Here is a 13,100-nt window from a genome sequence, read left to right as displayed (position 1 = left end):
GACCAAGCAGATCCGCAGCCGCAAGCGGATCTGAAAACGCCCAAAAAGCCGCTCGGTGTGCACCAGCCCTTATTGAATAATACCTCTGTCTGACTGTTAACAGACCACATCATTTTCCCCTGTGACAATATATCTTATGTGACAGAAAGTTAACAATAAGTGGGTGGAGGATGCCATGTCTTGGCATTACAAATTACAGGTGCAATGAATGTCTGTGATATGACTCTAAGCAGTCATAGCTAGTTAATCTAAATCCAGAAACTTCTAAAAGTTTAAAAATAATTTCTTGCATCCTTTACAACAGTAAACCGTGTAAAACTCTGCTAAGAGTTCTCATGTTGCTAGTTATATCATTATGTCACAAATGTAGGTTAGTGAACCTGTTTGCAGTGGCGATACACCATTCCTCGATGATTGGTTAACTCATTGCTTCATCAGAGAAGCTTACCTGAGGTTTTTTTTCATTTGTTTTGTTTTTTTAATTTTCATGTCCTATCACTGGAATACAATTTCAGAGCCACTGGTATTTTGCACTAGGGCAACTTGGGTTGTAAGCTTTCTTCTTTTTCAGTACAGAAATGTAGAATATCAGTACCTCTAGAAGGCTATCTGCACACATCTTTATTGCTAAGAGTTTTTTCCCTCAGCAAAGGTGTAATGGCGGCACCAACACTACAAACACTACAGAGATTAACTTTTTCCCCCCATTTTTAGGGCTGTTTAATTAGGTCTGTTTACTTACACATTAGGAAACCCTTCACACTGGGGATAGTTATCATTGACATCAGTTAGTTGCATTATTATTTCTGCCACTCCAGTGTGCACTCTGTCATTGTCAAGGGCATACACGATTATTCGCTGATTACGTACAATGTCAGGATCTTCATAGTCCAATGAATAGGCAATTTTTATTTCACCAGAATCTGCAGTAAAGAGGAGAGAAATATCCACATATAGCACAATATACAAGTTATATAACCCTGCTCTTATTCATGACACAATACAGTATTCTGCCAGTTTACATAGTAAATGGAGTGTGAAAAAGTGCAAATATCTGCCTTGTGTGATATGTTAAATGGGTATTGCTGAAATGATCCAGAATGATAGATTTACCATTATTACAAAGGACTACAGGCTTAGGTTTTCTGCCTGAAAAAGTTAAACATCAAGAATGCAAGTGACAGTGTCTCTCCAATCCTGACCTAGGTCTATAGTGTAATCCTCAGTGATAAGGAATTACAGCCGTAAAACTCTTTTATGTAACTTTGGAGTGCAGGGAATGGATAAAAAAGGGTCTAGAGTTCATGTATTTTACCTACTGGAACACTGAAGGACTGTGTCAGTCATATGAGACAATACAACATTAACCACTTTATCCACCACTAAAGTATATCTACGTCCTCTGTGACTTCATCTAAGCCACAAGTCAGTAGATGTACGTCTTGTAGCAGAAGCAGTGCTGTGCAGGATTGGGCTTGCTCCTGTGCACATTTCTGGCACTATCTGATGCAACACTAATTGGTGAATAGGAATATATGTTTTCTGAGCTAATGAGATTTTTACCATTAAAAATACTTTTATTTTCTCAGTTCATAGTGAAAAATACACTCTGTAGCATTATTTCATAATCAAATATCTTCACCATAAATTGTGACCGAAACATAACCTAAGTGTTGTGATAAGCGGTAAGACTAGCCAAACAAAAGTTGTGTTTTATCTACAGTAGCACTTTTATTTTTTAAACTGGAATTGCTAAAACTGAGAAATAATGTGTTTTTTTCTATTTTTTTCCTTGTTTTCCCATTAAAATTCATAGAAAACAAATTTTTTTGAGGGAAAAAATGGCATACAATAAAAGCCTAGTTTGTCTGGAAAAAAAAATATATATATTTCATTTTTGTATCATAGGGATAAAGTTAATTCTGATTAAATAAGGACATCGCAAAACTGTCAAAACCGCTTTGGTAGATAAGTGGGAAACAAGGTTAAACCTATTTTTTTTGTAGCTGATACACAGAATATAAAGCTGTGGGATTTTTAGGAGTAGGGGGATCAGTTTATTTTCACCATGGGTGTCTTTTAAGAACAGATTGAAGTAACTGTTTTGGTGGTTCAAATAATATGTGTGGAATGAGATTTGTCTGAACACTTTAATATCTATATGTGTACTATTTATAAACTTACAGGGCAGTGAAATATACCAGTAAGTGATTTGAATTGTGTCGAGATAAGTGGAAAAGAGCTGGAACTTTGTAGCCAGCCTCCAGTGATGTTCGAAGATTTGCAGAAACCAAGACTCAACAGCCATGACAGATAAGGTTTTCAGAAGCCATGGTGAACCAATGAGTTGTCTACCATAGGTAACATTTAAGATTTTCTTTTTATTCAAGGAAATAAAATAAGGATCAATAAAAAGCTACTGGCGTCCTAAAGGGCATCTAACCCATTTCACGAGGCATTCCCTCGCTTCGTCAGAGTGAGAAATAAAAAAGGCACTAAAAGTTGGTTAAACAGAACTTAAAAAATATCCGCAGGTAGGTAATTAGCCAATCACATGTGGAACACTCATGACAGAACAAGGAAAAATATGCAAATGGACAGCAGTGCAGAGATAATTATAATTTTAATTTAAAAATATACATTTGATTCAAATACATTACAATAACATTTTGGGGCTTGTATTGGTTATATAACACACTCACAAATCTAAAGGCATAACAACAAAAGCTGTTTGGGTGATACCTTTAATGACTAGCTAAACAAGATTTCTTTGCAAGCTTTCAAAACTTTAAGTTTCTCTTTCAGTCATGATACAGAACTGGGTCAGATCCTTACAAAATTTATGTAACATACAGAGGCTTATATATGATTTTGTAGGGTATCCAGCAATCTGACCTCATCATGTTACTGACTCACAAATCTACGATAATAAAAAATAATGTAAAGGACCAAATCACAATGACATTTACCCTGGTGATTCGATCAGCTGCTTAAAGTACTCCTGAGTTATAGAAATGAACCTGTGTAAAAAAAAAAAAACATTACACCATTACTTACCCACTTCTGTCATCCATCGCTGTGCTATTGGTCCTCTCCATTTTCCCGTTCCGCCGCAATTAACTTTTGGAAATGCCGGCTCGTGCGCTGACCCCGTAAGTACTTCCGGGTCAGCGGCAATGCCAGAAACAGACTGTGCGTCTCTGTATCCACAGATACAATGAAGACGTGCATTAGGGGGCGGTAACTATGTCGCATGGGGCCAGGACGCGCTGGGGAGAGAGTGGACAGAGTGGACTGATTGGAGGAAGAAAACTGCCACTTCCTCCATGGCCATAATTGACATTCCGTCCCCGTCGCAAAATTCAGACCAGCAGAGCGGCGACCCCTGGGGGCACAAAACGGTAAGATTTGTGCTGTGACATGTCTCAGCACTGCACGTTTGTGTACAACCTTTAATATCCCCCTCTCAGTTCAGGGGTACTTTAACCTGGCAGGCTTGCACATGGATGTGCTGATTTCTGGTACTGTATAACTACAGATTCAGCCTGCTCCAGAGGTAAGAGAGACCTAGTATAGTGTGTGCCTCTAAGTCCTATAGCACAGGGAGAGCCCCTTCTCTCCCTGTTTCTTTCCCCTTCTTTTGAACTTTTTTTCCCCTCGTGTGCAGACATGGGCCCATTTTTCATGAAAATCAATTTTCACAAAGAAGTAGAGATGGCCCAAACGGTTCGCCGGCGAATGGTTCCCGGCGAACTTCTGGGGTTCGCGATCGTGGAGAAACACAAACTTTTCCGGAAGTTCGATTCGCCCCCATAGGACATCATTGGGGTCAGCTTTGACCCTCTACATCACAGTCAGCAGGCACATTGTAGCCAATCAGGCTACATTCCCTCCTGGAGGCCCTCCCCCCCCCCCTTATAAAATGCAGGCAGTGTCAGGCATTGGACTCACTCCTGTGCCTGCAGTAATTAGAGAAGGGAGAGCTGCTGCAGACTCTCCTAGGGAAAGCTTAGTTAGGATCTTGTAGGCTTGTTAGCTTGCTCCTTGATGATTCTTATTGCTAAAAAAGCACCCCTCAACATCTCTTTTGAGAGCTAATCTTGTTCTTGTGATCTATTTTTTTTTTTGTGTGTGTGGCCCACTTGCATTATATTTATATACAGCCCTGTCAGTCAGTCGCAGCTGGCCTTTGGCCCCTTAATTCCTACTGTGCCACTGCCAGGCCCAGCACATTCAGTGACTACCTGTGTGTGTGACAGGCAGCTGCACATTTGTAATCCCAATCATTGCACCTGTTCACTGTTTAGTCCACCCACCTACCTACCTACCTACGTGAGCGCACTCATTGTTAATACCACCAGCCATTGCACCTGTTCATGGTACGTGTGTGTGTGTGTGTGACAGGTGCATATTTGTAATGCCCAGCAGCACTGCATATACCTACCTACCTGTTGTTCAGTGCACCCACCTACCCACATGAGCGCAAGCAGAGTGCTATTTAATACCACCAGTCACTGTACATGTTAACGGTATGTGTGTGTGACAGGTGCACATTTGTAATACCCACCAGTGCAGTGCATATACCTGGAGTTCAGGTATGAAGTGCACCCACCTACCTACGTGAGCGCACGCAGTGTGATGTACCACTCCGTGCATACCTATTAACTGCACCTGTGTGACTGCACATTGTATTAGTCAAGTCAGTGCATATCTTTCACGTCATCCCCCCGATATGGACAAAACAGGTAGAGGCAGAGGCAGAGGAAGACCCAGAGGAAGGCCACCCAGCAGATCTGTTCGAGGTCATGCTGATGTGATTTAGTGCGGCCCTGGACCAAAGTCCAGTGCTCAGAAGAAGGCACGTCCCATCAACTCCCAAGATTGTCAGGACGTGGTTGACTATTTAACACAGAACACCTCATCTTCCGCAGCCACCAGTGCTACTACTAGCACCACATCCGTTCCATTTGACACTTCTCAGGAGTTATTTAGTGGGGAATTAACTGATTCACAGCAACTACTGTTACAACAAGATGAAGGCGCTAAGCAAGTTACACCACCTCATATGTCTGAGTTAGGCAACACTATGAACGTAAGGTGTGAGGAGGAGGATGATGAAGTACCTGCTGTTGGTGCAGTTTATGAGGTGTCTGAGGCAAGCGAAGCTGGGCAGGATGATTATGATGATGACGATGATACGGATGTCACGTGGGTTCCTAAGAGACAAGATGACTAAGGGGACAGTTCAGAGGGGGAATCAGAGAGAAGTAGGAGGAGATGAATTCCTGAAAGAAGTAGGGGGAGCTCGTCATCGGAAACAGCTGGTGGCAGTGTCCAGCACCATGTATCGCCACCTATGGAGAGCCAGCCAACATGCCTTTCAACGTCAGCTGCTGATGCCACCATAGTGCCATCACCCCAGGGGGGCTCAGCGGTTTGGACATTTTTTAGTGTGTCTGCCTTAGATCAGAGCAATGCCATCTGTTCTCTCTGCCTCCAGAAATTGAGCCATGGAAAGGACAACACCCACGTAGGGACAACTGCCTTACGAAGGCACATGCAGAAAAGGCACAAACTGCAATGGGAAGAGCACCAGAGGACAAGCAGCACACAAAATAAAAGCCACCCTCCTTCTCCTCTTCCTCCTTCAGGTGAAGCATCTTCAGCCACTTTCTCCCTTGCACCTTCACAATCACAGCCACCCTCCTCCACTCCGCCTCTCACCTTGAGCGGTTCCTGCTCCTCTGCCCACAGCAGCAGCCAGGTGTCCGTGAGGGAAATCTTTGCACGGAAGAAGCCAATTTCTGCCAATCACCCCCTTGCCCGGCGTCTGACAGCTAGCTTGGTGGAACTGTTAGCTCGCCAGCTGTTACCATAATAGCTGGTGGACTCTGAGGCCTTCCGTAAATTTGTGGCCATTGGGACACCGCAGTGAAAGATACCAGGCCGCAATTATTTCTCTAAAAAGGCAATAACCAAATTGTACCATGAAGCTGAGAGGAAAGTGGTGTCATCTCTGGCACACAGCGTTGGGTCAAGGGTCCATCTGACCACAGATGCCTTGTCTGCCAAGCACGGTCAGGGCAGGTACATTACTTACACAGCCCATTGGGTCAACCTGCTGACCACTGACAAGCAGAGAGTACGTGGCTGCGCAGCGGACCTACTTGTGACACCTCCTCGGCTTGCAGGCAGGCCTGCTGCCACCTGCTCTCCTCCTGCTACATCCTCTTCACTGTCCTCCTCCTCCTTGGCTGAGTGGCAGCGCAACTCTACTGGTGCTGCAATCTCATCTCCAGCTACACAGCCCCAGCTCCCCAGGGCCTATGCTGCATGCCAGGTACGACGGTGTCACGCCATCTTAGACATGTCTTGCCTCAAAGTGAAGAGTCACACTGGAGCAGCTCTCCTGGCTGCTCTGAACAAACAGGTGGATCAGTGGCTGACCCTGCACCAACTGGAGATCGGCAACGTGGTGTGTGACAACGGCAGCAATCTCATTTCGGCTTTGAATTTGGGAAAGTTGACACATGTACCCTGCATGGCACATGTGCTCAATCTAGTAATTCAGAGATTTGTGTCTAAGTACCCTGGCTTACAGGATGTCCTTAAGCAGTCCAGGAAGGTGTGTGGGCATTTCAGGTGGTCTTACACGGCCATGGCATGCTTTTCCAATATTCAGCGGAGAAACAACTTGCCGGTGAGACGCTTGATTTGCGATAGCCCGACTCGCTGGAATTTGACCCTCCTGATGTTCAACCGCCTGCTACAACAGGAGAAAGCCGTCAAACAGTATCTCTACAACTACAGTCAAAGCACACAGTCTGGGGAGATGGGGATGTTCTTGCCGAAGTACTGGACACTGATGCAAAATGCCTGCAGGCTCATGTGACCGTTTGAGGAGGTGACAAACCTGGTGAGTCGCAGTGAAGGCACCACCAGCGACTTGATCCCATATGCCTTCTTCCTGGAATGTGCCGTACATAGAGTGGTGGATCAAGCTGTGGAGGAGCATGAACAGGAATGGGAGGAAGAGTTGTGGGATCAATTCTCAGCAGAAGCAGATGATTCCTCAACACCTGCGGTAGCACAGAGGGGGGAGGAGGAAGAGGAGGAATAGTCATTTGGGGAAGAGGAGTCAGATGATGAGGAAGGTGTTGTTTTGAAGGAGGAAAATGAGGCGGAAGAACAACCGCAGCAGGTGTCGCAGGGGGCTTGTGCTGCTCAACTTTGCCGTGGTATTGTTCATGGCTGGGGGGAGGAGGAGAACTTAGCTGAAATCACTGAGGAAGAGCAAGAGGAGATGGATAGTACATCTGCTTCCAACTTTGTGCAGATGACGTCTTTCAGCTGTCCAGCCTGTTGAGGGACCTCCATATATAAAAACTCAAGGGGAATGAGCTGTACTGGGTGGCCACGCTACTAGACCCTCGGTATAGGCACAAAGTGGCGGAGATGTTTCCAAATCACCAGAAGGCAGAAAGGATGCAGCACTTGCAGAACAAGCTGGCAACTATGCTTTACAAGGCATTTAAGGGTGAAGTCACAGCACAACGCAATAAAGGTACCACTGCCAGTAATCCTTCTCCCATGTCCACGCAGGCAAGGACAGGATGCTCCAGCGATCTCATGGTGATATCGGACATGCGGACATTCTTTAGTCCAACGCCTCGCCTTAGCGCTTCCAGATCCACCCTCCACCAACGCCTCGTCATTGAGCTACCTCAGCCTGGCGACCATATGGGCTTGAAAACCGCTATCGCCTGCACTCTCGCCATGGTGCGCACCAGTCCAGCACGGCCGTCACAACACAAACAGCTGTTTGCGGTGCGTTACACAGTGAGTTTGGTGTGTCAGTGTGAAGCAGAACTCTAATTACACTCCCTGATTGATGTATACACATGTAAGATGTTTTAAAGCACTTTAGGCCTCCAATTTATCATGTAATGTGATTTCTGCCCTTAAAACGCTGCTTTGCATCAAATCCAGATTTTTCCCCGGGACTTTTGGCATCTATCCCACTCATCCATGCAAAAACTCAATGTTAGACCTCTTGAAACATATTTTCCATCACTTTTGTGGCCAGCATAAATGTTTCTAGTTTTCAAAGTTCGCCTCCCCATTGAAGTCTATTGCGGTTCGCAAAAGTTTGCAAGTCTGCAAACGTTTGCGGAGGTTCGCGAACCTAAAATCGGAGGTTCGAGCCATCTCTACAAAGAAGTCATTGAAAGGATTTTTTTTTTATTTCTTTTTTCTTATCGTGCTTTCCCATTTCCACATAAACTGTAATACATCATTGCCAAGTATTCAGTTTACGGTAAGTTAAAAGTAAAGTTTGTTTCTTTGGTTAGGTGGCCTTAGTCAGTCTGGATTATGATTTATTTGTATGGGAAACATTCACCTTACCTTCATCTATGAAAAACCCAGGATACCTTGTGAAAAATTCATAGTGCACACTGTCTCCGATATCCCGATCGGTTGCCTGTAATCTCATAATTGCTGTCCCCGATGGGAGATTTTCAGGAACTTCAATAGTCGTATCTGGTAGGTTTCTAATGCAGTAAAATACAAAAAGTAATAAGCTAAGCTTTATTGAAACATACACAACAGTTATATGGCAAAGTGTTTCCAAGATGCTGTGTTGTCACTTTTAGTTCTTGTCTGATTTTGAACAATATTTTCAATCTGTATAGGCTTAGATATACTGTAAAATGGTTTACAGCACTGAATAAATTCACAGCAAAATATTTCAGCAAACAACAAAACAAGCAGTGGGTAGTCATATGAGTTGTCTTTCTTTTATTGCTTTACCAAACCTACTTCAGAAGCGTAGCTATGGGTGGGCAAGGGGGGGGGGACACATGGCCCCGGGCGCAGCACTGTAAGGAGGCGCATAGCATGGCCACCGCACCCCCAAGTGAGTGAGAGGCAGCTCGGTGGCTGCCCGAAGTGTCCCTGCTTCTCTCCCTCCCTCTGCAGAGGAGTGCAGAAGTGTTAACAGCAGCAGAACAAGGGGGGCACACCTGGCTAACTATAGGGAGTACATCTGGCTATCTAAACGAGGGGAAGGGCGGCACATCTGGCTATGTACACAGCATTTGTACATTTGGCTCCACCCATGACCACACCCATTTTCTGATGCATGGCCATGCCCAATTTGTCCAGATGGGGGAGGTGCAAAAACTGTCTTTGCCCCGGGTTCTGAAAAGCCTAGCTTCACCTCTGACCTACTTTCCTGTATAGGCGGTCCCCTACTTACAAACAGGTTACGTTCTGGGTGATTGTAAGTTGAATTTGTGGTAAGTTGATGCCTGTGTTAAACACGGATAAATTATTTACTTTTGAACAACTCTGAATTTGGACATATAGTATAAACTATGTTTTTATAGTTCTTTTCAATGTGCTTTTAACGTGTACTAACTCACTTCAGCCTACAGCCCATTTTGCCTTAAAAGAAGCATCAGGGGGAAAAAAAGCTTTACTTACCCAGGGCTTCCTCCAGCCCCTGGCAGAAGTACTGCGCCTGCGCAGAATGCTCCACACCATGTGAGTGAGATTGACAGCGGGCTCGTGCAGGTGCAGTAGATGCCAACTTGTCAAGATAAGCATCTGCACTGGAGGGGACAGGGAGCCACCAGAGCTGTGGCAAGGGCACAGGACGGCTGCCAGGGGCTGGAGGAAGCGCTCCTTTCATTCATTTGGCCATAACTTTATCACTGCTTCTCACACGTGAATGTTCTATATCTTGGTTTTTTTTCCACAACAAATTAGGCTTTTTGTGGGTGATACTTGTTTTCAGTAATTACTTTATTTTCTATGCAGTTTATAAGCAAAAACAAGAAAAAAAAAGAAAAAATACACTATTTATCAAATTCCATCCTCTATAGTCTTAAAAAAAGCATTGTTACTATAAACAACCCACCCATTTTATCTGCCTATTAGTTCCAGCTATCACAACTAGAGATGGCCCGAACCTCCGATTTTTGGTTTGCGAACCGCGAACGCGAACTTCCGCAAAAGTTTGGTTTGTGCGAACATCAGCGAACCACAATAGACTTCAATGGGGAGGCGAACTATGAAAACTAGAAACACTTAGGCCTCATTCACACCTGTGCGCCTCTGTCCGCTTTTTTTCAGCAACTTGTATCCGCATTGATGTGCTGAAAAAAAGCGGACAGAAGTGCACGAAGTGTGAATGAGGCCTTATGCTGGCCACAAAAGTGATGGAAAAGATGTTTCAAGAGGTCTAATAACTGATTTTTTGCATGGGGGAGTGGGATAGATGCCAAAAGTCCCGGGGAAAAATCTGGATTTGAGGCAAAGCAACGTTTTAAGGGCAGAAATCACATTGAATGCTAAATTGCAGGACTAAAGTGCTTTCCAAACATCTTGCATGTGTATACATCAATCAGGGAGTGTAATTAGAGTACTGCTACACACTGACACATGAAACTCACTGTGTAACGCACCACAAACAGCTGTTTGTGTAGTGACGGCCGTGCTAGACGGGTGCGCACCATGGCGAGAGTGCAGGCCATGGCGGTTTTCAAGCCCATATGGTCGCCAGGCTGTGGTAGCTCAATGATAGAACAGTGACTGTCCAGCTGATCAAATTTGGTCTGTCCACAATGAAGCAACAACCTTATTATCTTTGGGGAGCCCCCCCCCCCCCCTCGAGACACTCATATAGCCGTTGGTCATTGCTTCGTTGTAATACGCAAACCCCTTCACTGCGGCAAGGTAATGATCACGAAGGGGAATTGGCACATGTACATGCCTTCTGTTTTGTTGTTGCAGCTGCAGTGCAGCCAGAAAAATTAGGCAGGCATGTACACGCACCAGAAAAATTATTATAGCGGCCGCTGCTAGCAGTCTTGGGGCAGGCAGTCACACGGCGTGCAGGCAGAGATGCTGTGTGTGGGGACTAACTTAGTCTTCGGGCAGGCAGTAGCCCTCTGGGATCCATGCCTCATTCATTTTGATAAAGGTGAGGTACTGAACACTTTTTTGACTTAGGCGACTTCTCTTCTCAGTGACAATGCCCCCAGCTGCGCTGAAGGTCCTTTCTGACAGGACGCTTGATGTAGGGCAAGACAGAAGTTGGATGGCAAATTGGGACAGCTCTGGCCACAGGTCAAGCCTGCACACCCAGTAGTCCAAGGGTTAATCACTGCTCACAGTGTCTACATCCACACTTAAGGCCAGGTAGTCGGCTACCTGCCAGTCCAGGCGTTGGTGGAGGAGGGATCTGGAAGTGCTAAGGCGAGGCATTGGACTAAAGAATGTCCGGATGTCTGACATCACCTTGAGATCGCTGTCACCTGTCACACACACGTACCGAGAACAGGTACAGTGACTGGTGGTATTAAATAGCACACTGCGTGCGCTCACGTAGGTAGGTGGGTGCACTGAACAACAGGTAGGTATATTCAGTGATGGGTATTAGAAATGTGCACCGGTCACACACACGTACCGTGAACAGGTACAGTGACTGGTGGTATTAAATATCACACTGCGTGCGCTCATGTAGGTAGGTAGGTGCACTGTGAACAACAGGTATGTATATGCAGTGATGGGTATTATAATGTGCACCTGTCACACACAGACAGGTACTGGACAGGCGCAGTGACACTGCGTGTGCTCACATAGGTAGGTGGGTGCACTGAAGTAAACAACAGGTAGGTATATGCAGTGATGGGTATTACAATGTGCACCTGTCACACACAGACAGGTACCGGACAGGCACAGTGACACTGCGTGTGCTAATGTAGGTAGGTGGGTGCACTGAAGTGAACAACAGGTAGTAGGTATATGCAGTGATGGGTATTATATGTGCACCTGTCACACACACAGGTAGTCACTGAATGTGCTGGGCCTGGCAGTGGCACACACAGTAGGAATTTCCAAGGCTGTCTATGTAACACAAGTGTCTGTGGGACACACAAACACACACACACACACAAAAATATCACAAGAACAAGATTAGCTCTCAAAAGAGCTGTTGATGGGTGCTTTTTTAGCAATAAGAATCAGCAAGTAGCAAGCTAAGAAGCCTACAAGAGCCTAACTAAGCTTTCCATATAGGTCTCTGCACAGCAGCTCTCCCGTCTCTAATTACTACAGGCACATGAGTGAGTCCAATGCCTGACGCTACCTGCCTTTTATAAGGGGGGGCTTCAGGGGGGAGTGTAGCCTGATTGGCTACAATGTGCCTGCTGACTGTGATGTAAAGGGTCAAAGTTGACCCTAATGATGCACTATGAGGGCGAATCGAATTGCCAGAAAAGTTCGCGGTTCTCCACGAATGCGAACCACGGAAGCTCGCCGGGAACCGTTCTCCGGCGAACCATTCGGGCCATCTCTAATCACAACATTTAAATTAAATTCCTAGTACAATGTATGGTGGCAATATAATATTTGGAAGTAAATGTGTATTTTTCTGTTTTTTTTGTTTTGTTTTATTTTGCGTCCAGTCAATTGCAAGTCCTTAAAAGGGCACTATGGCAAAAAAAAAATTAAATATGTGCAAACATAGACAAATAAGAAGTATATTTTTTCCAAAGTAAAATGAGCCATAAATTATTTTTGTCCTATGTTGCTGTCACTTACAGGAATTAGTAGAAATCTGATAGAAGTGACAGGTGACGGGTTTTGGACTAGTCCATCTCTTCATAGGGGATTCTCAGCTTTTATTCTTTATAAAGATATTACCTAAAAAGGATTTAAACAATGATGCTGGCCACACAGTTTTTTTGGCAATTGGAGAGAGCAACTGCCATTCACTAAGTGCTTTTAAAAATAAATAAGTCCCTGAGAATCCCCTATGAAGAGATGGACTAGTCCAAAACCTGTCGCTTCTGTCAGATTTCTACTACCTACTGTAAGTGACAGCAACATAGGAGAAAAGTAATTTATTTCTCATTTTACTCTGGAAGAAACATACTTCTTATTTGTATATGCTTGCACATATTTACATTTTTACAATTTTTCACCACAGCGCCCCTTTAAGTACTGAAATAACAGTAATATACCCTCATGCCATACATATTAAAAAAAAGTTGAGTCCCTAAGGCAACTATTAATATTTTTTTTTTAACTTT

At 44.6% G+C, this 13,100-nt stretch overlaps 1 protein-coding gene across 4 annotated transcripts in view; it reads right to left on the bottom strand.

The window, feature by feature from the left end:
- LOC137561378 (cadherin-related family member 4-like) overlaps positions 1 to 13,100 on the bottom strand; it is a 121,381-nt gene that overhangs the window by 38,701 nt on the left and 69,580 nt on the right. For all 4 annotated transcript variants that reach the window (XM_068272673.1, XM_068272672.1, XM_068272674.1 and 1 more), the window contains 2 exons: positions 8,407 to 8,552; positions 743 to 923 (listed from right to left, as the gene is read on the bottom strand). In XM_068272673.1, the coding sequence (XP_068128774.1) occupies positions 743 to 923; positions 8,407 to 8,552 (327 nt within the window). The remainder of the gene's footprint in view (positions 1 to 742; positions 924 to 8,406; positions 8,553 to 13,100) is intronic.

The sequence above is a fragment of the Hyperolius riggenbachi genome, chromosome 3 (genome assembly GCF_040937935.1).
Source record: "Hyperolius riggenbachi isolate aHypRig1 chromosome 3, aHypRig1.pri, whole genome shotgun sequence".
Taxonomy (NCBI): domain Eukaryota; kingdom Metazoa; phylum Chordata; class Amphibia; order Anura; family Hyperoliidae; genus Hyperolius; species Hyperolius riggenbachi.
The sequence above is the reverse complement of the archived record's forward strand: the minus strand, read 5'-3'. Positions and strand labels throughout refer to the sequence as shown.